General features: G+C 45.1%; 3 protein-coding genes and 1 long non-coding RNA gene across 7 annotated transcripts in view; 3 read left to right on the top strand and 1 right to left on the bottom strand.

Moving 5' to 3' along the window:
* Positions 1 to 19: 19 nt before the first annotated feature.
* Positions 20 to 1,392, bottom strand: LOC146370119 (uncharacterized). The gene is made up of 2 exons (XR_014797139.1): positions 1,307 to 1,392; positions 20 to 933 (listed from the first exon to the last, which is right to left on the bottom strand). It is a non-coding gene; the product is annotated as an uncharacterized LOC146370119 (long non-coding RNA).
* Positions 1,262 to 7,868, top strand: LOC146370118 (uncharacterized). Of its 3 annotated transcripts, none has more exons than XM_084907940.1 (3): positions 1,262 to 2,551; positions 6,242 to 6,511; positions 7,457 to 7,868. In XM_084907940.1, the coding sequence occupies exons 2-3, from the start codon at positions 6,318 to 6,320 to the stop codon at positions 7,782 to 7,784; spliced, it is 522 nt and encodes a 173-aa protein (XP_084764066.1). In that variant the 5' UTR covers positions 1,262 to 2,551; positions 6,242 to 6,317; the 3' UTR covers positions 7,785 to 7,868. The 3 variants fall into 3 exon arrangements, with proteins under 3 accessions (XP_084764066.1, XP_084764065.1, XP_084764067.1); XM_084907939.1 differs by having other exon boundaries at positions 4,831 to 6,511; XM_084907941.1 differs by having other exon boundaries at positions 2,422 to 6,511; positions 7,460 to 7,868.
* Positions 7,869 to 8,471: 603 nt separating this feature from the next.
* LOC146370117 (activin receptor type-2A-like) lies at positions 8,472 to 15,769 on the top strand. 2 transcript variants are annotated; one of them, XM_084907937.1, is made up of 12 exons: positions 8,472 to 9,346; positions 9,747 to 9,966; positions 10,582 to 10,700; positions 10,820 to 10,974; positions 11,559 to 11,582; positions 11,878 to 12,021; positions 13,026 to 13,169; positions 13,367 to 13,500; positions 13,577 to 13,691; positions 14,387 to 14,525; positions 14,852 to 14,982; positions 15,138 to 15,769. In XM_084907937.1, exons 1-12 carry the CDS (start codon positions 9,292 to 9,294, stop codon positions 15,333 to 15,335), a joined length of 1,578 nt encoding a protein of 525 aa, XP_084764063.1. In that variant the 5' UTR covers positions 8,472 to 9,291; the 3' UTR covers positions 15,336 to 15,769. The 2 variants fall into 2 exon arrangements, with proteins under 2 accessions (XP_084764063.1, XP_084764064.1); XM_084907938.1 differs by lacking the exon at positions 11,559 to 11,582.
* A 3,417-nt stretch (positions 15,770 to 19,186) lies between these two features.
* Positions 19,187 to 27,630, top strand: part of LOC146370116 (kinesin heavy chain-like) — a 53,351-nt gene continuing 44,907 nt past the window's right edge. The window contains exons 1-6 of the mRNA XM_084908880.1: positions 19,187 to 19,469; positions 25,474 to 25,561; positions 25,651 to 25,724; positions 25,810 to 25,914; positions 26,148 to 26,196; positions 26,319 to 26,374. Of these exons, the coding sequence (XP_084765006.1) occupies positions 19,338 to 19,469; positions 25,474 to 25,561; positions 25,651 to 25,724; positions 25,810 to 25,914; positions 26,148 to 26,196; positions 26,319 to 26,374 (504 nt within the window). The 5' untranslated portion in view covers positions 19,187 to 19,337. The remainder of the gene's footprint in view (positions 19,470 to 25,473; positions 25,562 to 25,650; positions 25,725 to 25,809; positions 25,915 to 26,147; positions 26,197 to 26,318; positions 26,375 to 27,630) is intronic.

Genomic DNA, 27,630 nt, shown 5'->3' with positions numbered 1-27,630 from the left:
CACTCAGGGTCGGGATAAATGATGGGCTCTCAGGCTTTAATTAATCACACTTGAAAAGACTTTGACCTTCTGAGGAGAAACAGGAAGTGTCAGATGTGACGAGGAAATGGTTGCTTTAATGAAGCCTGTATGATCAGAAGTCGGAGGACTTCAGGCCACCATCAGAAACTTTCCTGATGATCAGCTGACATCGTTTAGCTCTTCCGAACATTTCAAACCAACAAAGAGATGAAGGAGCTGTTTTTTTTTTTATTTAAACCGGCCTCCAACGTTCAGACACGTGAAATTAAAGCTCCCCGATCACACTTCCTTTGGTGACCTCTGGGTCAGATCGCTGTTTCAGCTCCTGTCAGAGGCGGCGAGGATGAGTCTCATGCTTCAGGCTGGAAATGTGTCTGACTGTTTGGGTTAGGAAATCACCACAGGCACCGCCCTCGCCCACCGACAGAAGCTCATGACATTCGTGGTTAAACTTCAGGTCATAAACATCTGCGTCAAATAACATTAAATGTTAACGAAATAAAACAAAACAGGCAGATAAAATAGAAATGCACTCAGTTTACAAAACTCATTAAAAATATAATTAAAAAAATCTAATTCCTGTGACATCAAATAATGTAAACAAAATACAACGAAATGGGACATAAAATTAAAGGAAAATAAACAAATGCTATTTCAAAGAAAATAACAGATTAAATCAATTTATACAAATAATATAACATTTAAAATATTAAAAGTAGTTCAATGGGTCTCAGTCAAGCAGGTCATTGAACATCAGCACACAAACGTCTCCAGTTTGCTTTGTTTGGATGGAAATCTAAACGCTGCGAGAGGGCGGGGCCAGAACATGACAACGGCGAGGACAGAGCCCGTTTATCATTATCGTCGGTTATTTAGACGCTCATCTGCGTCCTGAACATTCACCAATCAGACCTGATCAGAGGTACAGACAGAAACACACAGTAATAGTAAGTTTAGTAGCATACATGTCAATATCTAATAACAGTAATTATGATATAAGGACTGATGTTCTGAGAAAAGCTAATCAGTTTATTGATTATTGAGCTTCAGTTTAAAAATATATTGATATGATGATGTTAGTGGCTGTGGGACATTACGGATCCTCATAGCTGAATGATGATGCAGCAGCAAGTGATCAATATCACTTATAGTAACAGAGGAGTGAGCAGCGATAAGTGAAGAAGCAGCAAAAAGAAACAAGAAGCTCAGAGTGATGATCGCAGTCACAGACTAACAGGAAACAGGAAGTCAGACTCAGAGGAGACACTGATAGACGAGGTCACACCCATTATTTTATTTCTCCTGCCTGATGAAGACTCTTCCTCCTCGTCCAGCTGTAATCTTTAAATTCCTCATTATCGGACAGAGTGGCAGCAGATCGAGCTCTGATTGGATGAAGGCGACATAATGAGCAGCAGCTCCTGCGGCGTAATGAGACTCTGCCTCACAAAGACTTCTTGTCTTCACCAGGAGGAGGTGAGAAACGGAGGCGCCGCCGGGGTCAGGAGGTCATAGATAAACGCTTCGTGTCCAGACGCTCTACCGCCGCCATCGATGGGTCTTAGAGACAAAGTTCGACCTTCAAGTCAAGCCTACCCGGTGTTACTTGCCTGCAGCCTCTGGCCGTGAACTGAGAGAACTCTGAGGGGGAGAAGTGATTATTGATTGATGATCAGTAAAAGCTTCAGACCAGTTTCAGCCTGCAGAGACGATTGAGCTGCTGCTGCTTCTTCTGTGACTCAGATTAAAGCCTCCCTGCATCCTGACACCTTCTTTCTGAGAAATAAACCAATAGACAGGAAGCAGAGCGACGGCGACACAAAGGCCGAGTCAGAGGCGCTCATGCAGAAACAACAAGGCGCTAAAAGGCCGTTTGTGGCGTCTCCATGTGGTCGATCTTTGACTCGCCGCCAGCTGAGCAGAGAAACCGCCATGATGTTCGCCGGTTGCCAGCTCGCTCAGACACCGGGGCGCTTTTCTTCCTCCTGACTCAGAGCAGGTCTGCAGGACGAGGAGGAGGAGGAGGAGTGAAGGCTCCCTGCGGGAGCAGGAAACACTCATCAAAGGAAGAATGGGTGTGTTTGGAGAGCCCTCGGGTGCGTTTGGTTTTAGTGTTGGCTGCAGAGCTGGTCGGCCAGCGGGGAGGAGACGCTTCCACGGCTGAGCCGCTGTCACTTAGCAACACCACCTTTTAGCTGGCTGAAAGCTCAGGAAGTCCCCCAACAGCAGGACGGACACCGTGAGAGACGCTGCCACCGTCCAACGGGAAGAGGAAGAGATTAACCCTTCAGTGACAGCAGGAAGCAGAGCGGTTAACAACACCCGATCAGTGACTCCATCATGTATGATTAATTATTGTTTCATCTCCACACACAGGAGGAGAAACAGGAAGTGATGCCAGCTGTGGTTATGGATGTCTGAAGACTATAAACAATCTGCTATCAAACCCTCCACTCACAGGAAGATGGATCTATGGTGAAGCCACTGACCAATCAAGGTCAACCTCTTGCTGCTGAGGTCCCTCCCACAGGTAACTCCACACAGAGTTTTTATAGAGACTAAAATAGAGCGATGAAGATTCTTCAGATTTGGTCTCGGTGCTGGGACGTGTTCGAGGCCCTCAGTGTTATAACAATTGTGATCACATATATACATAACCAGCAGGTCAGACTAACTTGGTCTGTGGACTTGTTCAGGTGTTTCTCTGCAGCTTGTTGTGTCAGCCGTCCCTCCTCTGAACAACAATGAACAAAAACTAAGCAAATATATAAAAGTGGAAAAGTTCAGCTGCAAACTCGGATTAATGATTCAGTGTGGATCTGAAAGAAAACAGCTGAGCGCGGAGGATATTCTGACTCTGTGACCTGCAGACATCTGTGTGTGAGTGTGTGTGTGAGTGTGTGTGTGTGAGTGTGTGTGTGTGAGTGTGTGTGTGTGTGTGAGTGTTTGTGTGAGTGTGTGTGTGTGAGTGTGTGTGTGAGTGTGTGTGTGTCTGTGTGTGTGTGAGTGTGTGTGAGTGTGTGTGTGTGAGTGTGTGTGTGTGTCTGTGTGTGTGTGAGTGTGTGTGTGTGTGTGAGTGTTTGTGTGAGTGTGTGTGTGTGAGTGTGTGTGTGAGTGTGTGTGTGTCTGTGTGTGTGTGAGTGTGTGTGTGAGTGTGTGTGTGTGTGAGTGTGTGTGTGTGTGAGTGAGTGTGTGTGTGAGTGTGTGTGTGTCTGTGTGTGTGTCTGTGTTTGTGTGTCTGTGTGTGTGTCTGTGTGTGTGTGTGTGTCTGTGTGTGCGTGAGTGTGTGTGTGTGTGTGTGAGTGTGTGTGAGTGTGTGTGTGTGAGTGTGTGTGTGTGTGTCTGTGTGTGCGTGAGTGTGTGAGTGTGTGTGTGTGTGTGAGTGTGTCTGTGTGTGAGTGTGTGTGTGTGAGCGTGTGTCTGTGTGAGTGTGAGTGTGTGTGTGTGTGAGTGTGTGTGTGTGAGTGTGTGTGTGTGAGCGTGTGTCTGTGTGTGTGTGTGAGTGTGTGTGTGTGTGTGTGTGTGTGTGAGTGTGGGTGAGTGAGTCTGTGTGTGGGTGTGTCTGTGTGTGTGTGTGAGTGTGTGTGTGTGTGAGTGTGTCTGTGTGTGTGAGTGTGTGAGTGTGTGTATCCTGCTGCTCAGAGGTTCGATGAATGAAACATCTGAAGGTCGAGTCTTTGTTCTGGGGCTCGGATCTGGCTGCCAACATTATGACACAGTGCATTATGGGAAGCGACGGGAGGCGTCCCCCCCAACATCATGTTGAGGCTTTTATTCTCTCATTTATTCACTCTGGTTTATTACAAACTCTTTCTCTCTCTCTCTCTCTCTCTCTCTCACACACACACACACACACACACACACACACACACACACACACACAATCTCACACACTCACACTCAAAGGTTAATATTTGTGTTGAAAATCATAAGAACAGGGACACACTGACACGAAGGCTGGAGTGTGCTGCTGCCCCCTGCTGGTCACTCTCCTGTCAGCAGCCACTGATAACAGCGGGCTCAGTGTGACTCTGACCTGTGGTGTTACAGCCCCCTCTGCTGGACTCACGCCATCACTGCTCCTCTCTTCATCACAATCAACAGAGAACTCGGTCAGAGTGTTTGACAGATGTCGGGACAGACATCTGTCCAACTCAGCCACACACTCAGACACAAACTAAACAATAGTGTAGCTGTGCAGTGAGGAGTGCTAAGACCTCTACACTGCTGACATCAAACAGCCACTTCATAAACACACAACATAGAAGAAGAACCCCAAACTGTCCTTCATATCCTGACTCTTAGGACCTCCACACCTGTAGTTTTCCTCATTATCAGTCAGAGCCCTTCCTCATCCTCCTCTTCTTCTTCTTAGGTGCAGCCCTATAAATTTGGCACAACCTTTGGCCTCTCCCCTTTTCTACAGTCCCCCTGTGGGAGAGGTTGGGGTCATTTCTTTTCCAACACTAATTATATCTTTATCCATCCTGATATTTCTGATTGTGTATTTTAGTTGTGAGGGTCTCACAATGGTTTCACCTGAAACCTCTGCTGATAATCACCCACACCTGTTTTCACACCTTGGCTCCCGTGATTATGGCGATGATCAAAAATGGGTCCATGACCCTGTTAAGGGACCACTCCCAGCAGGGTTTAAAATCAGGGACTCTCCATCATTTACATTATCATAGCGCCCCTCGAGGCAGACGTGTTTGCTTGCTCCGCTCTCAGATGCCGACTTGTTGTTGTTTGTTTTTTGTTCTTTTTGCACTGGATAAGTGCTGTGCACTGTTAACATATCCGCGACAGGCACTACTGGACATCGGTAACTCACACAATCTTCTGGATTTTACCCTCCCACCGGAGCTTCAAGTCATTGTTCACCCCAGGAGACACCACCACCACCCCCAGGAAGGCCCGTAAGCACCGAGGCCTAGTGAGTCAGCTGACCCCAGGAGTGGACTTCGAAGCCTCCGGTAAGGCTATCGGGGGACGTGTGTGTGCGTTAGGGTGATCGACCGTCCTCTTTTCCCCGGACATGTCCACTTTTCACGTTCTGTCTGGGGTGTCCGGGGGGATTTTCGAGATTGATGAAAATGTCCTGGTTTTCCTACAGAGGACCCATATGTGTGACGTCATCCCTGAGCTGCGGCTGTGAGTGTTGTTCTGCGCTCACAGACGGGACAGACAGCATGCAGTAGTGATGTCTGGTGATGTTTAAAACCAGCCAAAGCGCAACTGCAGCTTTCAGACGAACTGCAAAAGAAATTTCCGTCGTACCATCCCGGTACTGGTCATTTTTCTTATAGAGATGAGACCTTATTTCTGTACTATTATCTAATTCCAGAGGTTTTTAAGTTATTTTCTGCCCTTGTTGACTTGTAAAAGTCTATATGACATTTTTGTTTCACCATTCATTAACCGAGAGAAGGCATCGTTTAAATATGTTAAAATTTTCTTTAAGCAAACAGTATTACTAAGTTCTTCATGACTGGGCCAAGCGTCCTCTTTTTTGGAAATCAAAATATGGTCACCCTAGTGTGCTTTCATTAAGAAATCGTGGTGGTGAAACGTGCAGACTATCCAGAAGCACTGTTCGCCAGACGTGGAGTTTTTAATGCTACATGCCGCCCTTACTATCTGCTGCGGGAGTTGTCAGCTGTGTTTTTGGTCATTGTTTACATCCAGCCACGCGCTAACTCCGCAGCAGCGCTCGGCAAACTCCTTGACGACATCAGCGCATTAGAGACAACTCATTGAGACGCTGTTTTTATCGTCGCCGGTGACTTTAGTAAGTGCAACTTACGGACTGTACTCCCAAAATGCCATCAACGTGTGGCCATTCCTACCCGTGACAAGAACACCCTGGATCATATTTACAGCAACATACAGGGTGCATACAGGGCTGCACCACGTCCTCACTCTGGACAGTCTGATCACATCTCCCTGTTCATGTACCCGGCTTACAGACAGAAACTGAAACCATCAAACCTGTGAAACTGTGGACCCCAGAGACTGAGAGTATCCGACAGGACTGTTTTGCCCAAACAGACTGGGATGTGTTTCAAACTGCAGCCACCAAGGGGAACTGCTCTGTCAATATATGCAGGTTTTAGATGTGTCCTTGATCCATCACAGCTGATTTAAATGGCTAAATTACCTCCTCAACATGTCTTGAAGTTCTCCAGAAGCCCAGCAATGAACTAATCATTTTTTTCAGGTGTGCTGACCCAGGGTGATATCTAAAACCTGCAGAACACCAGCTCTCGAAGCCTGGAGTTGGACACCCCTGCAGTATGCCTACTTTAGGTAGCTTTAGGTACCTGGGTGTCTACATCACTGAGAACCTCAACTGGACACTGAACACCCCACAGCTGGTCAAGAAGGCTCAGCAGCGGCTGTATTTCCTGAGGAGGCTGAGTGTCGCGAAATCGATCAATGTAGAGCAGTGTCACAAACCACGGAGGCCCCAGAAAAGTGCAATCAAACGGTGAGTTTATTAACAGCCCGGAGAAAACATCAACATATGTCTTCTGACCAAAATACATGTTGTGGATACTTATAAAGCAGTGGGGTACATGCCCCCCCATGGCGTCAATGACATATTAAAATAGGTTCCAGACATTAGTCACAGTTAATCGTACATCTTGTACATCTTTGATAGCTATAAACAGACATAGAACTTCTCTTTTCTATAACACCTTCCATACAAGGTAATAAACTTCAAGCCCTCAGGGTCTCTGGGGCTAATTATTGACTCTGGTCATCTGTTTCCAAGTGGAGTAAAATATAGTGAGACTCCAAATGAGTTAAGGCCTCAGGCCTGACACATTCCTAGATTATATGTGTTGTAAGCATGCATTGCAGTTATCCTTCTATGTTCTAGTTTCCCTCAGCATGTATCACCTGGACAGTCACGCCAGAGAAGCTTAAGACCCTTAATGAACCGAACATCAACTCAAAATAAGCACAAATATGCAATGTGTATAAAATACTTCTAACCGTACTTGTAATAAAAGATAACATAATGGAAGGATCCTCAAATGGACATCTTCAATCTACAACTTTAATGCAATATCAATACTGTAAGAAATATTATTAAATGGAATAATGCTGTAAAGAATGTTATTAATGCAATTATAATGATGCAGATTATATGGCAGCAATAAAAGAATTTCTGTATCTCCACATTCCCTCTTTTGACATTCCAAAAGGAATGTCACCACACCTCGTGTTGTATCACTCCTCGGCCCACATTCTGGCTTCCAAGTTCATCAGGTAGATTGAATCCACCAGTCCAGGGTCCGCAACCCTAGCCATCATTTTTACCAACAATCCTTTGACACAGGGAATGATACAACAACCACAGGTGACCAGTATCCCTAAAAGTGTAGCGAATGAATTTGAAATTTGGTATGTCGGCCAATATCCTCAGCAGGTTCTACAGCTGTACTGTGGAGAGCACCCTGACCAGCTGCATCACTGCATGGTACAGCAGACCTACTGCTATGGACCGCAAACGCCTGCAGAGAGTGATAACAACTGCAGAGAAGATCATCAGGACCCCGGTGCCCTCTCTGCAGAGCTTCTACCATCGCACAGTCCAGAGGAGAGCTGCCTCCATCCTCAAAGACCCCACACACACCCAACACGGACTGTTCACACTTCTGCCCTCAAGACAAAGGTTTAGAAGTGTGAAATCCAGAACATCTCGACTCAACAACTCCTTCTTCCCCACTGCCATCAGACTCTTGAACAGCTGACCTGTTTTAACAGTAATAATATTTTTTGTACATCAGGTCATCTCACATATTGCTCTTTTGCACATAAATCTATTTAATACTTCAGATGTTTTCTCCATTTATTTATTCATGCTATTTGTATTTTAGCTATTTGTACATATTAACCAGTCTGCGTGTGGACAGCAGACAAAGAATTTCATTGTACAGAGTAATGCTTTTTCTTGCACACATGACAACAAACGCTTTGAATCCTTGAATTAGATGAATTTGGTGTTAGAAGTGAAGAAGCTTCTCGGATGAGAAGTGAAATGTCTTCAAGATGTTAAAGAAGACCAGACGTTTTTCTTTCCAAGCTCCTTAGACTACCATGACCTGGATTACTGAGGACCTACATGATGTTAGTTCAGTCGCTAACTGCTGTTTCCACCACCAAGTGACGAAACAAGTTTAAAGTATAAATCTCAAAGGCCAGAAAGTTTATAAAGCATTTTTATATTTTTTAGGTTTTATTTGGATTATAGTACAAAAAAATTAATAAAAATAGTTTTACTGAATTTTGATTGGTTTATGGAGGTTTCTTTCCGCTTTTATTTTTCTCCATTTTTCTGACAGCCCACCGACCTCTTTCCAGTGGGCGGGGCTTTTCCCTCATTCCATGGGCTCTACACACAAACACGGCTAATCATTGGTGAATAAATGGGGCTCCGGATTGTTCTAGGCATCCTATTGGTTTTTGCAGGTGCCCGTCAGATGATCGTGTACGCTGTGACAGGTGACTTTGGAAGACTGTGAAAAAAACAAACTGATCGCAGCGTAGCCGCCATCTTCCTCCTGCTGTCGGCCTCAGAGTGTGGAGTGGAAGTAATACGGAGACTAGGTGAGGGGGAGGCGGACAGCTCGGCCGTACGCTGTGAGCCAGTCCGGGATCGTTCACACGGCGCTTCCTCCCGCTGAGCGAACAGACGGGACGCGGATGCGGTTTGAGGTTTTCCTCCTCGGAGCTAAGCTAAAGGGTAGCCGGGCCAGCTAGCATCCGTGTGACCGAGCAGTGATAATCAGAGGCGGGCTGAGGCTACACCTCCGCCCGGCTCTCTACGGGGAGGTGAGTTTGATCCAGGGTCACAGCACGGCTGAGGCTTCGCGGAGAATGGTGCAGGGGTCCAAGGTGAACTGTGCTTCATGGCCGGAGGTTCGCTGATGGAGTTAATCCAGATCAATCCTCTGATTGATAACCTGTCAGTTCGTCGATAAACCGATTTCTGCAGCATAAACCTTTACAGCACCGCTCCAACCCGGCGAGCAGCCTGTACTGGTCCTCAGGTCCGGATCTCCTGACAGCGCACCATGTCTCAGGGCCTGCCCAGCTCCTGGGACCCTCTTCCCGAGTGCTCTCACGGGGCGTCCTGGTGAACGGACCGCAACCGCTGCTTGGACTGGGACATGGTTCCGGTGCCCGGAGTCCTGTTGTCAGTCAGAGGGAGCGTAATCACGGATTAGGATTGAAACTAGGATTTATCTGAGCAGCACCATGGGATCCGCCACCAGGCTGGCCTTCAGCGTCCTCCTAATCACCTGTTCCTCAGGTGAGCACACCTGGCTCTAACATCATCACCACAGACACAATCGATTAGAAACCAGAGTGTAATTCTGATGTCACAGGAAACAAGCCCCAGTAAATAACTCGTGAGCTGCTTTGATCCTAATCCAGGCTCAGAGCTAAAATAGGCTAGAGCAGTCAGCTGTGTGTCAGTGATGCTGTCTGCTCACTGAAACGCCGCAGGGCAGCTATCCAGCAGCTTTATTTCAATGGTGTATATCATATATAGGTGATCTTCAACCACAGGTCACCTCAGACCTCCTGCAGAAAACCTGCTGATCAGATATTGGTCAGTTATTGATTAGCTCTTGAGCTGACAGGAAAGAGCTGATCTGTACCTGTTTCAGTCACTCTCACGATGCTGTATGCTTCCTCTGCCTCCTCAGGTGCAATCCTGGGCCACACTCAGACTCAGACCTGTGTGCTGTACAGCTACAGCTCCTACTCCTCCTCAGTGGAGGGCCGAGGGAACATCAGCGGCGTGGAGATCTGCTCCGGGCAGAAGGATAAGCGGCAGCACTGCTTCGCCACCTGGAGGAACACCTCCGGTCAGGTGACCGTGGTCAAACAGGGCTGCTGGCTTGACGACCCTAGCTGCTATGACAGGTATGTGGGGCCCAGAGTTTAGACCTGATTGGTTTATTGATTGATGATGCTCCCAGACCTGAACCTGACTTTGTTCGAGTACTGAGTGGTGATTTTATAAGTCCCCTCAGGGCAGGTGTGTTCAGGTGTATGTCTACCTGTAGTTGAATTGGTTTGCCTACGTGTTGCTGTAGGTTCACTCGGAGGACCAGAGTGATTTCAGGAGAAGAAGATCTAGCTCACACTCACACACACTGTGTATGTATGAATTAGTTAGATAGCACTAAGAACTTAGAAACGTGTTTGTGTGAATGGGTGAATGAGCGAGTTGTATAAAGCGCTTTGAGTGCTCAGAGTAGAAAAGCGCTATATAAGAACCAGTCCATTTACCATTACCTGTCACCAGTCACCCCATGTATCAATCAGAGCAATTGATCAGTTTTCATATGTGAACTGAGAGGTGCTGTAAAAGCTCACCTGTGTGAGCTCATGTGTGAGGTCACTTGAGAGTTCAGTGATAAAGCTGAAAGACATTAGTGTGTGTGAGGAGGAGGAGACACATCAGTTGGGGGGGGGGGTTACTTGAGTGTGGTGACCTCACCTGTGCATCAGCTCATCTGTGCTGTTTCCTGATAGGTGGGAGTGTGTCGAGAGGAAGGAGTCCCCTGACGTCTTTTTCTGCTGCTGTGAGGGAAGTCTGTGCAACCAGAAGTTCTTCTACCTGCCCAACAGCAACCACACGCCGCCGCTGCCCCGTACGTACCTGCTCATCTCGCACCTTATTCTGAAAATCTTTGATGTTAAAACGGAACCTTATAGTGAAAAGCCTCCTGTACTTCATGTTGTAACCTCTTTTCCGTGTGTGTTTCCATAGCGACAAATATCCCACTCACACTGCGACCCCCGGTGGTCACCGCGCTGATGTATTCGCTGCTCCCCATCATGGCCGTTGCCACCATCGTCCTGCTGTCCTTTTGGATGTACCGACACCACAAACTGGCCTACCCACCTGTGCTGGTGCCCACACAGGTGAGACCTCCTGTGAGGAGTGGGTCATGTGACAGTCAGGTGACTTCCTGCTCTGAGTTTAAAAAATGAAGAACAAACTTTTACAATAAATGCTTCATAACAGCTTTAATCAGCTGTCTGTTCTACAGGAAGTCCTAGCAGCAAGTGAACAAACTCGTTCCAGGTAAACACTGAAGCCAGGTGTACTGATCAGGTGTTTGGGGTTTGTCCTGACACGTTCCTGCTGCTTAGTCCAATCAGGAAGTCAGGAACACCGTCAGGTTGACGTTCAAAATAAAAGACCTGAAGCACTCGCAGGGTGATCAGGAAAAGCACTGTTTCCACGGTAACAGCACACAGAGCTGGTGTTTGTTGTAGTTTTTAACAGCATCATCAACTCTGTCACGTGACTGTGTCATGTGACATGGATGCTCTTTTTGTTAAAAACCTGTGTCTTCACCTCTGGGGTGGGAGGGGCTAAGACGCGAGGAGGTGGTGACACATAGCTGGAGTAGTGAGGCAATGCTGATGTTTCAGAGGGAGGCTGTGAGTTAGCTCCACCTCTTCCTGTCTGTGTGACTCTGAGCTGTTTCTTTGCCTCTCAGCACGCCTTTCACATCATGGTCGAGGTAAGGAGACCCACTGAGCGTGCTCTGTCACCACCCGCCTTGTGTTCTCCCACTTTGGGTCTCTGAGCACCTTTATGTTTTGTGTCACATGATGTCTGCACGTCCCGCTCCTTCCTTGCCCTGCATGACTGTCAGCACGCCACACCGCCCATCTTTAGGCCAGCCCACTCTCATGGTTCTGTCACTCTGTGTTTTTAATGTACACATGTCCATGTGGGTGTGGCCTGACAGCCCTGACAAGATGTTCTTTATTTTCCTGTATCCTCTGTCTCTGATCTCCACCTGTCCCCCCCAGGAGACCGGCCCCCTGCCCCCCTCCCCCGTCCTGGGACAGAAGCCTCTGCAGTTGCTGGAGCTGAAAGCCAGGGGGCGCTTTGGCTGCGTGTGGAAGGCTCAGCTGCTCAGTGAACACGTCGCCGTCAAGATCTTCCCTGCCCAGGTCAGTGTGTGTGCTGTTAATCTTAGTGTGATTAATATTGATAATACAAGTAGCCCATTTACTACACAAGTGCTTCCAAGCACTTTGGCAAAGCGCTTGGCTGTGAGAGGAGCATCAGAGCGTTGGTCTTCACGGCTCTTCTAACATCCAGACACTGATGACCTTCATACAGCTGAGCACCAACAGTCACATGACTGAAACACAAACATGTACGCACAGCTCGCACTGCTCATTTAACAACAACAACAAACGGGTCAGATGTGAGAATGATTTTGTTTATTGTCGTAGAAACAGAATAAACGTTAAACATTATCTGATCCTTTGTGTGAAGTCTTCATGAGCAGCTGCGCCAGATGTTTCTGCTCCATATACATGAGCACATCTGCGTGAGGGAATAATGATGAGCGGAATATTCGTTTCCAAACACAGTGACAGCGCTCCAGTGAGACGTGAAAGTTAAATACAACGATCCAGTTTTGATCAAACAGATTTTCTCTAAAACACTGAAATAAGCCAAACATGATGTTTAACCTGGCCACTCAGTGGAGATTTAAAAATGATGTGGCAGGAGTCAGGGAGAATAAGCCTCGACCTTTTGGTCAGGTGACACCTGGCGAGGCAAACTGGCCGTTCACCCAGAGGGAGGTGATGTTTGGAAATATCCGTATCTACATTCTCGCCTGAAACATCTTAAGAGTTACTTTGTGTCACAGAAACGGGCACATTTCAAACTTCACTCACAGTTTTAGCCACTCTCCTCCGCCACGGCCACTTTTGAGTTTCAGTTCAGTTTCATTTCCACAGCACCAAATCACAACACCAGTCGCCTCGAGGAGCTTCATATTGTAAAGTAGATCCTACAATAACACATATTTTCAGATGAAATGCAACCTAACCCTTTGAATTGATGATGTCTCACAAGAGCACATCTTAAGAAATTACCTCTGTGTGAGGTCACAGTTGGGCCACGCCCCTGACTACTCTGACCTCTGACCTGTGCTCAGGAGCGTCAGTCTTGGCAGAACGAGTTTGAGATCTTTAGCCTGAGCGGGATGAGACACGAGAACCTGCTGCAGTTCCTCGGCGCTGAGAAGAGAGGCAGCGAGCTGGAAACGGAGCTGTGGCTTGTCACCGCCTACCATCACAAGGTAACAGTGACCCCGCAGGCTGGAGGTGGAACTGCAGAACACTCCTAAAACTCCATTAGAACCTGGAAGAACGTGGAGCGCAGACGAGTTGGAGCGGGTTCAGTTTGTGAATGTGTGGACAGAAGACTGAGTCACTCTAACAAATTTGACCTCTGACCCTCAGTCTTCACTCTGTGTTCTCCATGACGTGTTCTCAGGGTTCCTTGACTGACCACCTTAAAGCCAACGTTCTCTCCTGGTCTGAACTGTGTCGGATCGCTCAGTCTATGTCCCGAGGCCTGGCCTACCTGCACGAAGACATACCTGCATACAAACCCGCCATCGCACACAGGTACGAGCGTACGGGCACACACACACACAGGTGCGTACACACACACACCTGCCTGACAGTTCTGTGTGTTTTTCAGGGACTTCAAGAGTAAGAACGTCCTACTTAAGTCCGACCTGACTGCCTGCATCGCCGACTTTGGCCTCGCTCTCAGGTTTGAGGCGGGAAAGTCTCCAGGTGACGCTCATGGACAGGTGTGTCCACCCGAGCTACGCCTCTGTCACGCTTTGTCATTACAGCAGTGAGAGTGTAACAGTCAGTGGAAACAGTGTTTAGCAAATGCATGATGGAGTTCCAGGTACACCTGATGGTCCAGGTGAGGACAGTCTGGGTTAGGAAGAAGCAAATAGCTCCATCTGGTGGCTGATGGGTAAATATTCAAGGATGTTTGATAAAAGAAGAATAATTAGTGCTGGGATGTTGAGCTGGCCTGATTGCAGCTGTGCACAGCAGGGGAGGCGTAGCTGAACGGAGCAGAGTCTCCAGAGTGTGGGGAACCAAAGAGAGAAATGAGAGAAGAGCAGCCAATCAGAGGGTTTGAGGAGGTGGAGCTGCAGAGCGGATGGTGTGATAAACTCACTGCGTTTACATATTAGTAGCAGCTTTGAGGTTGGCTCTAAATGAGCTGTGTTTGTTTACCGGTCACAGCTCGATCTCCACAGTAATGACATCATTTAAATGCTGTTGTGTTATTACAGAGTTTTAAAATATGTGTGAGGACCTGCCATGAGGTCAGAGGGGGCGGGGCTTCAGATAAGTGCTGCGTAACAAGTTCAAACTTTATTGATATTAGTGATGTTATCCATGTCTCCTCCACCAGCTCCTCTGCTCTTTGTAGTTGTGTCACATCACCTCAGTAAACAGCTGATCTGGTTCCTGTCTGTGTCAGGTGGGGACCAGGAGGTACATGGCCCCAGAGGTCCTGGAGGGCGCCATCAACTTCCAGAGAGACTCCTTCCTGAGGATCGACATGTACGCTGTGGGGCTGGTGCTGTGGGAGCTCGCATCACGCTGCAAAGCTGCTGACGGTATGAAACGCCAGAAGGTCACCTGACTCACCAGGTCAGCACGTCAAAATTTAACAACAGCCCCGGCCAGGCCTAGTCCCTAGTCACGCCTGGTTGGTTGTTAAAGTTTGACCTGCTTACAAAGAATGGTTATGTGACATGTGAGGAAACTGACATGAACATGTCGTTGTGGTCGGTGGAGGCCAACACCGCCGTCCTGTGTTTACGTCTTCACCTGCTTTGTGTGTGTGTGTGTGTGTGTGTGTGTGTGTGTGTGTGTGTGTGTGTGGGGGGCAAAGTGAAGACTATCATTGACTGATCCGCACACCTGGTTTTCTGTGGTTCAGGTCCAGTAGATGAGTACCTGCTGCCCTTTGAGGAGGAGGCGGGTCAGCATCCGTCTCTGGAGGACATGCAGGAGGTGGTCGTCTACAAGAAGCTCAGGCCCACAATCAGAGAGTGCTGGCAGAAGCACGCCGTGAGTCACTACGCACAATGCACCAGCACATTACCCACAGCCGATGCATTTGTTTGAAGCATCAGGATGACCTCACCGCTGGTGTAGTTTATAAAGAAACAAGTGCTATGTTTGACCTCTGATCCAGGTCTCCTCTCTGCCCCCCCCCCTGGCAGGGTCTGGCTCTCCTCTGTGAGACGATGGAGGAGTGCTGGGATCATGAGGCGGAGGCGCGGCTGTCAGCGGGCTGCGTGGAGGAGCGCGTCGTGCAGATGCAGCAGCAGCAGTCGAGCGTCACGGCCCACGAGGAGATTGTCACGGTCGTCACCATGGTGACCAACGTGGACTACCCGCCCAAAGAGTCAAGCTTATGATCAATCAGAGCAGGGCGGGGACGCCAAAATAAAAGACTTCATGTAGGATGGAGAGTACAGGTGTCAGAATAAAAGAACAAAGCCTGTGACTGTGCTACAGGTGTACAGGCTCGTGCAGGTAAGCACAGCTGATTGGGTCATCAGCAGGAAGTCTGATCAGGAACAGAGACAAACTTTATTTCTTTTTTCACCTCCTGGAGCTGACAATCGCGTCCGCTATGAACCTTTTCACCTCCGATGACCTAGTCTTTCAGTCCTCGCCGCCAAGAGGTCGGTATGACCTTCAGGTTCGTCTCGGGGTCAAACTCAGTTCTAGTAAAGCTGCTACATGTGGCCTCATTGAGTCAGAGTGAGGACATCAGGAAACAATCATGTGATCAGATGTATTGATTATCGGAGAATAAAAACATCAATTGGTTTTACAGGAACACAAACAGAGCCGTGTTTTTATTTCCAAACACTAATTTCCTGTGTGTGTGTGTGAGAGAGAGAGACATGTAAGCTGACCTCTGACCTCAGAATTGTTTACTGATCCTGAGTTCTTCATAAGACGTGCATGCTGTGGAGACCATGCTTCTGTGTGATGCCATCTGAGTAGGCGGGGTCAGACTTAGGAGTCTCTTAGAGAAACAGGAAGTCATTTGATCATCAGGACAGGCTTTGATTGGTTGGTTATTTAGCAGCTGAACTCTTTGGGTGTCACCTTAAGCTGAGCAGCTGGAGGTCAAAGGTCAGCAGGACCGTTTTAACCTCAGATGATGCCGATGATGTCAGCGAACACATCACTAAACCTGTGCTGCATTCAGGGCGTCTGTTCAGATGAGAACATGTTGCGTTCAGGTCCCTGTGCAAATCGAGGATCGGGTTTCCTGATTGGTTTCAAATATCCCGACATCAGGCTCAGGTCACGTGATCATTGTTCTGAACTCGATCAGGTAATCCAGACTTTCTCAATCAGCTCTAAGCATGGTTACAGGAAGGAGGCGGAGTCAGAAGCATGGACAGATGTGCTGACAGCAGGTATATGAGGATCAAACACCTGCAGACAGAGCAGCAGGGACTGATGGAGCTGATGGCACTATCACACTCTGACATCACTGCTGTGAGTGATGTCATCAGTTCACAGGTGCCGTTACTGTAGCTGCACGCCTGACGGATCAAACACACCTGAGAGTGAAGTCAGTCTACACACTTCAGTTAACTTTAAAGTCTGCATCACCAAAGTAATGCTTTACTGTACTCAAAATTAACGAATTACTCTAAATTCAGTAATTTGTTGTTTGTTCTGTTGTTTGTGCTACAAAGGCTCTTCAGTTCTTTGCAGATAGAAAGGAAACAAACATCAGGTTGTTTTTCTTCCTGCTACAATCATCTGCTTTCAGTTGGTGTGTGGAAGGACGAGAATGGTGGAGCGGTCTACAGCGATCGATAGATATGGATGCGACCTTTATTTTTATTGCACAAAAGAAGAGAGCAACCGTAAAGTGCAGTACTGTGTCCACGACAAACAGCTGCAAACATCTGGGCAGACGTGTTCATCTGGATGTTTTCAGTGGGAGAAACTTTTCATCAGATGACTACAGGTTTCCAACCTTATTAACAAAATCAGAGAAACCAAACAACCTCTGACTAAGCAGATGGCACAACACGGAAGAGCTCAAGGAACTAACCTCCCAGCCCATTGTTCAGTGGTGCTAGTGTCAGTCATCATACGAATGTCATGTTTATAAGGTGGGAAACCTGCAGTCAGCTGAGACTGAAGACGTTACCTGGCTGATGATGAAAGGTCCAGATGAACAGAATCCACTTTGTCTTTTATTGGCTCAGGGGTTCACATGTGAAGAGTTGGGGGTTTGATACCTGGTGTTAGTGTGGTCCTGGTCCTGAGACTGGAAGGTTGAACCGGGAAGTGTGTGTGCTGCAAGTCCTGTGCTGAGCCAATGGCAATAAAGGAACAGCTGCACTGTGATTCAAATGCTTTTTAGAGCAGCAGCGTGCTGTGTGAAACACTGCCCCCTGCCGGTAAACCCCAAAATGAAAGCAGTGGTGACAGTAGCAGCCTGACTGCCTGTGGGGTTTGATCAAAGAGGAGGAAGTGTGTCTGTAGGTTCTCAGTCCTCCAGGTCAAGGTGATCTAAGGAAACGACTGGATGTATTTCTGATTCCTGAAGATGTTTCACAGACTGAAGCTTCTTCAGTTCTAAAACCAGATGGTGGAGCGTCGCAGGTATTTAACCCATAGTGGGAGTTGTACCTTTTTGACCCACTGCTGACCATGTGCCTCATCACATGAGCCAAGGTGTGAAAAAGGCTTGGAAGTGAATTTCTTCACTGTATCCTGTTTATCCCACAAACCTAACAGTGAATCATTTTCTGCTGCAGAAGAAGAAACCAGAACATTTAACTGTGTGGTCATTATTATTATTATTATTGATGCTGTTGTTGTACGGTCTGTGATGTAAGAGAGTTTGATCTGTTTATGAAAATCATCATGTCCTCTGATTGGTCATCAGTCGTCCAACCTCTTCTGATTGTTTATGTTTTGAAGCAGTCTGAGATCATCACTCAGTGGTAATCGAGGTGACGACGGGAACATCATGTTCAATCTCCGAGCACGCTCGGGTTAGAGGTGTTTTGATGCGTCGCGTGGGCGATGTAGCTCGACCTCCTTCAGTCAGAGGATGAACTGGAGACGAATGACGAGTGGAACGTAGATCAGTGGATATACTGATCACAGACACACGTGTTTCTTCTATTTTCAGATATTTGCCAACTAAATTAAATTTGAATTAAAATTTATATGTTGATATATGTTAACCCTCATTCTGCCGGCATATTTAGCATACCGAGTATTGACGCCTTTCTGGGGACTCAAAACTAATTTACTGTGAAATTTAATATGTTCTAATAAAATGTCCACCCATCCATCCAGATGTTGCTAACAACATGTGCTGGGTAGGTCTGCCTACTTAAATATAATGTAATCTTTATTCCATTTTAAACAGAAAACAGCTGATACAGGGGTGTGTCATACTGAATTTATGGTTAGAAAGTAAAAAACTGTCCTAATTGAGTATTTCTACACAGTGGTGTTAATACCGTTACTCCAGGAGCGTAACCGAATACTTCTAGAGATCAGATCATCAATGACCCTGAGCATACTCTGATTTATCGGGTTAATTATTTATTCTAATCATGAAGTTGTCAGAAAATTCTGATTTTTGAAACGGGAATGTTTCTCAAGCCTTCTGAAAATCCACCAATCCTCTTCTGCTTGTCCTCGTCAGGGTCTCGGGGGCGGGAACTGGAGGCTAGCCCAGCTTCCATAGGGCAAGAGGCGGGTACGGTCTGTCACAGGGTCACACAGAGAGAGGGAGAGAGAGACAACCATTTGCACTCATAGTCACACCTATGGCTAATTTAGAATCACCCCACTAACTACACGTGTTACACAACTGTGGGAGAAGCACCTGGAGAGAACCTGCACACTCCACAACAAAGGCCCCGCCCAGGTGGGGGCCAAACCTCCATCCTGTTCCTCTTATGAGGCAGCAGTGCTAACCACTGTTCCACCTTATCACACATTTATTTCTAAATTAATAAACTTTGTTCTATTCACTTATTTTAAAAACCCCTCTGACAAATAAAAAAAAAAGTATAAATGTTTATATGAGTTTTATTTTGTATCAATTTTGTTTTTCAGGGAGAAAAATCGATGAAGTCTTAAAGAGCCTAAAACGTCATGAGTCAAATATGACCCATTTGGCTTTAACCCGAACTAAATCATGTTCACGCTGGATGTGAAGGAGGACTTCATGTCCCATGGTTCTTTGCGGCTCGGTGGTCCAGGGTGGACCTGTGAGAGGTGGAGCCTTCAGCCTCCTGATGGAGAAGCACTAACCGGAGATCACAGCCTCTGAGCGGACCGTGTGGACCCGAACCAGAGCCGAACCTCCCGGTTTGTGTGTGTTTCCGCGTGCGTGTCGGTGCTTCTTGTCGGTGATGGAGGCGGCGGAGGGTGGCGTGTGCGGGGTGAAGGTGATGTGTCGCTTCAGGCCGCTGAACGAGGCGGAGCGGAACCGCGGAGACAAAAACATCCCGAAATTTAACGGAGAGGACACCGTGGTGGTGTCGGTGAGTACGCGCGCGCGCTCGTGCACACACACACCGCCAGCGCCACGGTGTGTGTGTGTTGTTTAGTGTGCAAACAAACCTGCTGTGTGTAACTGCCCCTCCTTAAATCAATCAATCAATCAGTGCATTGTTTGCATTGATCAATCAGGAGCAGCTGCTTCAAAGCAGGAGAGTCAAACATGTTCACTGCAGTTCTATTTATACAGCGCCAAATCACAGCAACAGTCGCCTCAAGGTAGATCCTACAATAATAACAGTCATATGACCCCCTATGAGCAAGCACTTTGGTGAGAGTGGGAAGGAAAAACTCCCTTTTAACAGGAAGAAACCTCCGACAGAACCAGGCTCAGGGAGGGGCGGGGCCATCTGCTGCGACCGGTTGGGGTGAGAGAAGGAAGACAGGATAAAGACATGCTGTGGAAGAGAGACAGATTAATAACAGATACGATTCAATGCAGAGAGGTCTATTAACACATAGGCTTTTTCCCAATTCAGGGGTTGCATCCTTTGGAGGATAAGGCCTTCACTGTAGACTGAGAAGGCCTGAAGTGCAATGCTTGTGAAATGGGATGGTCTAGCTTCCGTTGCACTGCTCATATTGCCTAGCAACCATGATAATAACTGCTGGAAACATTTCATCTGGCATTGTTTGACAGAAATGAAGGACAAATTTCTTTTGTTCATCTGTTTGTTTTACATGAGCTCTGTTTGATTTGATAAGTATCTGAGGATGAGACCACGGGACTGTAAAAACATGATTGTTGGGCTTCATTTCTGTACTGAACAGTCATTTAAGATTAGTTAGTAACAATTAGCTAATGTTGTTCATGACACTAAAGTCACTTCACTGGTAATGTAAATGTAATATGGCCAATATTAAAGTTATTATTATATTAATCATTATTAGTTATTACCAGTGTTGGGCAAGTTACTTTGAAAAAGTAATTAATTATAGTTACTAGTTACTTCATCAAAAACGTAACTGAGTTAGTAGCTGAGTTACTTTTCCTAGTAATTAATGACTTTTAGAATCTTGTAACTATTGCGTTACTTAAAAAAAGTTTAACCCTCTGGGGTCCAGGGTATAATTGGCCGTTTTTGACTACTTTTAATTTTACATATACACTTAATTTTAAGTTTTCATTTTGACATACTGTATTAACACAATTGATCAAAAATCAGACAAAAAACATACAATCCGAGTAGAAAATGTATAAAGTATATAAAAGTATTTGTTACTGTAACAACCACGATGAATCATATTTCATAACTTTAAATGCAAATATAAATTGTCAATTTTAAAATCATATGCACTAGTTTTCCAAACAACAAAGTTATTTGCAGCCATTTACCTTTTACCTTTTTTAAATAACCATTTCAAACTATTTACAGAACAATCAGCTGTTCTTCAATAAGATGCCACAAATTATTTGTGCCACTCCAAAAAAATCATTTCTGTCCACTATAAAGGAGAACATCACAGCCTGATACCTGCAGGTCTGACAGCAGCAGGTGCATCACTCCTGTTTCTACCTGGAGACAGCAGTCGCCTCATTGTTCTGACACACAACACAAAACTATCCACAACTCTACACACTAACTACACAAGCCAACACATTAACTACACACTCCAAACACGCTAAACGTCACAAATCTCTCACATCTCAAAACTCGCTCTCTCTCTCTCTCTCTCTCTCTCTCTCGCCCTCACTCCTAAATCTTCCCCCTCTTCCTAAACAACCAAATGTCATGTTGCCATATCATTTTTTGATTGGTCGACATGGTGCATTTTTCCACCAACACCAAAGGGCTGGTTTTTGTTTTGTTTTGTTTTCTTATTTTTTGGTCATAAGCAGAGTGTCAGTAAACATGACTAAAGTATTCAGAAAAAACGCCGCGTATATATTGTTTATCACGAGTCTGGTTTTACATGGCGTATTAGCACAATTTAAAAACTGGTATATATCACCTTGTTGATATATACCAGTATTAAATATTAGAGAATTTAAGACGAGTTGGTGTTTACAAGTTTGTGCAAAAGTTGTGCGATGAGAATTTAAGTGGCATTTGTTGAAGTGACAGTGTGCAGAGTCCTGTAATTGTAGTGAGGGTGTATGGAATGTCAGCAGTTCAAAAGTCTGATGGCTTGTGGGTAGAAACTCTCTCTGTCTGCTGGTGCGGGTCTGAATGCTCCTGAACCGCCTGCCAGATAGCAGGTGTGGCTGGGATCAGAGAGGATCCGCTGCGACTTCCTCATGCAACGCTGTCTATAGAGATCCTGCATGGCTGGAAGTTCATTCCTGGTGGTTTTGCCCCCCTAGCTCCAGGTGTTGTGCCAGAAAGTGATTGCTGTCCACGGGAGCGCACAGCTGCTTAAAGCTGTAGCGTCCAGATTACTTACAGCTACTTCCATGCAACTGATATAAGATGCGGTAAGATGAACACAGCTTCAACTGTCTGTTTGTTGAAAAATAGTAACGGACCGCACCTTGTTCTTGTTAGTAACGGTAACGGCGTTGTAACAATAGAAATAGTAATTAGTTAGATTACTTGTTACTGAAAAAAGTAACGCCATTAGTAACGCCATTGCTTATAACATTGTTTTTCTCATCACTTGTCATTGCAGCAGTGAACTCAAACTCTGTGTCAAATACTGAGCTTCAGTAAAGAATCAAGTTGCAGTTATTTATATTTCCTATCACCTTAAATCACAGGTGTTGAACTCCAGGCCTCAAGGGCCGGTGTCCTGCAGGTTTTATACGTGTCCTTGATCCATCCCAGTGTACTTCAGACCCAGCAACACACTCAGACACAAACTTAACAACGTAGTGTATACTGTACAGTGTAGTGACGAATGCCCAGACCTCTACATTGGAGAGACCAAACAGCTACTTCATAAACGCATGGCACAACATAGAAGAGCCACCTCCACGGGACAAGACTCTGCTGTCCATCTGCATCTAAAGGTCAAAGGTCACTCTTTCCAGGATGCCAATGTTCACATTTTGGACAGAGAGGACAGGTAGTTTGAAAGAGGAGTGAAAGAAGCTTCTATGTCCACTGTGAATGACCATCTTTGAATAGAGGGCGGGGCTTATCACACCAACTGTCTGCCATCTATAATCCAATTTTGAGATCCTTCCCAGATGCCTGAACGCCCACTCACATCCTGGGCCTTTTGACCTTAGTGAGTCACATGATAGGGTGGGGCTAGGTCTTAGAACTGAAGAAGCTTCTCAGCTGAAACATCTTCATCAAACTTAAAGAAGTCCAGCTGATTTTCTTGTCTTTTCAAGCTCCTGACGCACTGACCAACTTTTAGATTGAAATTAAATTAATTATTCAGCAGCAGCCTGACAGAAAGTGCAGACACAGGCTGTTTACTGATGGAGCACCAACATCTGTCAAAGCTCTGAACCTTTAAAATGTTGTTTGACATCAATGACATCATTCAATGTCTAATGTGTTGACATCTGAAGAAGAAATGTAATCAGATTACCATCTGGCTGTCCACAGCTGCAAAGATGGAGACCAGATATTTTACTGTACTGATAATCAATCACACATTGATGTACTGAGGACTGATTAACTGTGATTCAGATAAATTCTCTCCCCTCTGAGCTCTGACAGAGACTTAAGTTAACCTGTCTGTTATCATGATAACTGAGACTGAATGACTCCTCTCAACCTGAAAAAGACTCAACCTGTGAAACCTGTACCTGAAACGTTTTCAGTGAGAGGATTAAACATGTGACTGTAAACATTCCCAAATGCCCAGTGTTGTATGGTCCTGTTTTTCTCTTGTTCATAACTAAATGTGAAGCACTTTGTTGCTTTTAAATGTAGAAATAAAACTGATCATTGAAAAATCATCAGAGACAGCTGCACTCTCTGAATTCTCTTGTTTGTTTGTTTTAGACTGAACTTTATTTAAACTAACGAGACAACAGTGAAAGGTTTGTGGTGATTTAACGAGCCCTCATTAAACTCAGACTGAACGTCTTGTTTTTGTTCTCGTTACCTCCCCTGAGCCTCTGACCCTTGACCCTACTCTTTATATAAAGGTAAATCTGTTGTAGTGGCAATTCCTTCTGTTTGACAAACCAAACATCCCATAATTAAAAATCCACACGCCACTGCTGCACTGAGATAATATTTCATATGCAGGCAAAAGAAGTCCACTGTCCAAAGTTGTAAGTTGTGTTTTTATGGTTTATTCATCCAGTTTGGCAATAACAAGATCCATTTTTTGTTTCTTCCTGCTGCTTCTCCTGCTCTGGTAAAAAAACAACAACCCATAGGCCCACCCCAGTGCATGCTGGTCCTATACCAGTCTCTTTATTTATAGAAACAAAATGGCCCTACAGCTCTTACTGACTAATTTAACAAGGTAACATCAAACAAACAAAACATTGAAACAAATATTAACCTACAAATAAACTTGTAAATAAACCCCAAAATATAAGTAAACTAACAACAAACTTTAACAACAAATTTCAAAAATAATAAAAATAAAGACCAAATAGCTCCAACATCTGTTATTGTCTCGGTATTGTCTGTTTGTTTTTCTGAAGGAGAAACTGAGACAGTCATGTGACCATCAGGAGTCCCATTAAACTATAAATTCTATCAAACTTTATTTAAAATCACAGTGGAGACACTTTGTAAAAAAATAATAATTAGATTTATGTTCAGCTTTCAAGGAAGCCAAGGCCGCATTACATAAAGAAGGTCAATGTAACTACAGGGGTCCAACAAAGAATGGCCACGCATCATACTGATGTCTTCGGAAATTTATTTCTCTCTCTCTCTCTCACTCTTATTGTCTTCAGACACCGTGAAAACTGAAGAAACACAAAGTTTACAACATAAATGTTTTGAGCTTATCAGTCTCTCATATCAGTGTCCATAAACAGTCTTGTGCAAGCAGAACAGAAAAATGCACAATAATGGATATCACAAAAATGTCCTCTCATTACCAGTGTAGAACACGTATGCAACATTATACAAACAATATACATGAAACCATACCGTGTGCGCCTCTTGGACCACATGCAGAATAACATTAACGTTGAGGCTGTAGATGCATCTGTAGCCATGTGCCATGGTTGTGCTCTCACCAAACTCTGGTCATGTGACAATTACAAACTTTACCTCATACAAACTTTACAGCACTTTACATATTTAACGAACCCATATTTTGTAATCACATATTTTAGACATGTTTTTTAATTAATGTTACACTTTTATCATCTTATCTTATAAATAAATGAACTAAATTAAGCATGAATCTATCACAGAAACATGAAATAACCAACTTTATTTTAACTGTGTCAGGGACAGTTACAGTCAAAGTTCAAAGATCTGAACATTAACTGATGGACGTTGAAGATCTCAGAGGGGAGCACTCACACAGAGGAGGCAGCAGAGCTGAAGGTCTGCTGTGGGGCTGGAGATGGTCTGACAGGTGCTGACGAGGAAAGCATGGAGGGGTTTGTAGATGTGGGACGGTCAGTGGAGGTGCCTGTGTGGACTGACCAATCAGGACAGCTCAGCAGGAGTCCAACCAGGAGGTGATCAGGGAAGCTCACTGTGACCTCAACGACCAGCGGACGGTTGGTGGTTTTGATCCCTGGCTGCTCCAGTCGCCATGCCAAATACCCTTTGGCGACATACTTACGCCGAGCTGCTCTGTGAGACCTCCATCAGAGTGTGAATGTTGTATAAATGCAGATACATAAGAAGCACTCTCTTTTTACTGCTAGTTTTGTTTGTTAAAACAGAAATCTAACAGTCCTCACTGACTTACATTGATAATCTTGGCTTCGATGTGTTAAGATGTTACTGAGAGACTGAAACATCACACCATAACACTCAGTGTCAGTGAGCAGGGTGTTTTTTATATGACCTCTTCATAGCAGGAGGAGACTGTCTGCTGACAGCATAAACCTTTTTTTTTTCAAACAGAGGCTTTTATTTTTACAGTGTGTTTCCTGTGTTTCAGGGGAAGCCATATGTGTTCGACCGAGTCTTCCCCCCAACCACTGAACAGGTTCAGGTGTACGACACCTGTGCCAAGCAGATCGTCAGAGGTCAGTGCAACATATTCCATTAAAGAAGGAAAGCGACTGAGAGGAAGTGACGGCTGTAAACGGCGTTTGTTTCTTTGTTTGTGCCTCAGATGTGTTGGGAGGATATAACGGCACCATCTTTGCTTATGGTCAGACCTCCTCAGGAAAGACTCACACAATGGAGGTTGGTCTGTTGTTTTGTAGTTTATTTTCAGGTATTTGTTTTGGTGTTATTTGAATGATTAATTAAATGATTCGTCATGTTTCAGGGGACCCTTCATGACCCTCATCAGATGGGCATCATCCCTCGTATTTCCAGAGACATCTTCGACCACATCTACTCCATGGATGAGAACCTGGAGTTCCACATCAAGGTGATTCTGCTTGTGAAACAAATATTTTTATGTTGTTTTTGTGTTTCTGTTGTCAGATCTTAGGAAAATCTAACTGTAAAAAATGATTCTTCATCTTAATTCAAAGAAATATCATCATTTGATCAGTGTAGCATCATTTAATCTCCAAAGTGTTTTTATTCTGAATCACAGTTTTTCTTTTTAGAAGACTGAACATGTTTAACGTAACATAAACACTGGCTGTGTATCTGCAGGTGTCTTATTTTGAAATCTATCTGGATAAAATCAGAGACCTGCTGGATGGTGAGACCAACCCTGAACCTTTACTATGCTCATATAGAGTTGAATAGAATAGTAGAGTAGAAATAGAGTGTAAATACAATCAAGCTAATGCTAACTGCTATGATGATGCTTTCATGTTTCAGTGTCAAAGACCAACCTGGCTGTTCATGAAGATAAGAACAGAGTTCCCTTTGTGAAGGTAAATAAATCGTGTTAGCTGCGTTTCGACTGCAGGAACAAAAGTCAGCAGAAACTGTCTCCAGATGTTTGTTTCCACAGCTGTGGGGGATCCACTGGACTCACCTGGTAGCCTAAATAGTGACTGGATATAACTGCAGAGGCCTAAACTATTTTGGGTTAGAAGCTGGTTCATTCTTACTGGGGTAAATTGACACAGTAACTTATGCTGTGAACTTAACTCGCTCTGGAGCCCGTTTAGATCCAGATTAGACGTCAGCAGGTATGAAGCACCGCCCACTGACCAATCAGTTCTCCAGAATACAGCGTCACAGTTTCTGGATGATCCGTCAGAGGTTTGTGTGCAAACAGTAGGAGGGTCTAAAGTTTTCTACTTCCATGCAAAGACATGGTATTAAATCATAAATATTAAATAACAAATAATAATATAGATTTTTAGACACAGTGTTATTAATCTATAAGCGTAATTATATGATTTTAAAACAGGACACCTGCACTCTACCTGCTGAGCTCAGATCAAATATGGACATAGACTCATGTCTGAATCGTTAAACGGCAGCTGAGAGAATAGGCAAGGCAAGTTTATTTATATGGCACAATTCAACAGCAAGGTGATTCAAAGTGCTTTACAGAGACATTAAAAAACAGAAACAACTAAAAAGCATGATTTAAAAAGAAAAAGAAAAAAAGGAACAGTAGATAAAATCAGTAGTTAAAATGTAAGTTTTGAAATTTAAGCTTAAAAGTAAAACTTTTAAGGATTTGGTGCTTTATTCAAATGCAGCTGAGAACAGGTCTTCAACCTGGATTTAAATAAACTGAGTGTTTCAGCTGATCTGAGGCTTTCTGGGAGTTTGTTCCAGATATATGGAGCATAAAAGCTGAATGCAGCTTCTCCGTGTCTGGTTCTGACTCTGGGAACTGATAAAAAACAGGATCCAGATGACCTGAGGGATCTGGAAGGTTCATACTGGGTCAGGAGGTCACTGATGTACTTTAAAGTCTATCCTCTGACGGACAGGCAGCCAGTGTAAAGACCTCAGAGCTGGACTGATGTGGTCCACTTTTTTGGTCTTAGTGAGGACTCGAGCAGCAGAGCTCTGAATGAGCTGTAGTTGTCTGACTGATTTTTTAGGTAGACCTGTAAAGATGCTGTTACAGTAATCAAGCCTACTAAAGATGAATGCATGGACTAGTTTTTCCAGGTCCTGTTGAGACATCAGATCTTTTATCCTTGAAATATTCTTGAGGTGATAG

This window comes from Perissodus microlepis, chromosome 16 (assembly GCF_051167445.1).
Source record: "Perissodus microlepis isolate ML-2025 ecotype Zambia chromosome 16, ASM5116744v1, whole genome shotgun sequence".
In the NCBI taxonomy this organism is placed as follows: Eukaryota; Metazoa; Chordata; class Actinopteri; order Cichliformes; family Cichlidae; genus Perissodus; species Perissodus microlepis.
Note: the sequence above shows the minus strand (reverse complement) of the source record. Positions and strands in the feature narration are given on the sequence as shown.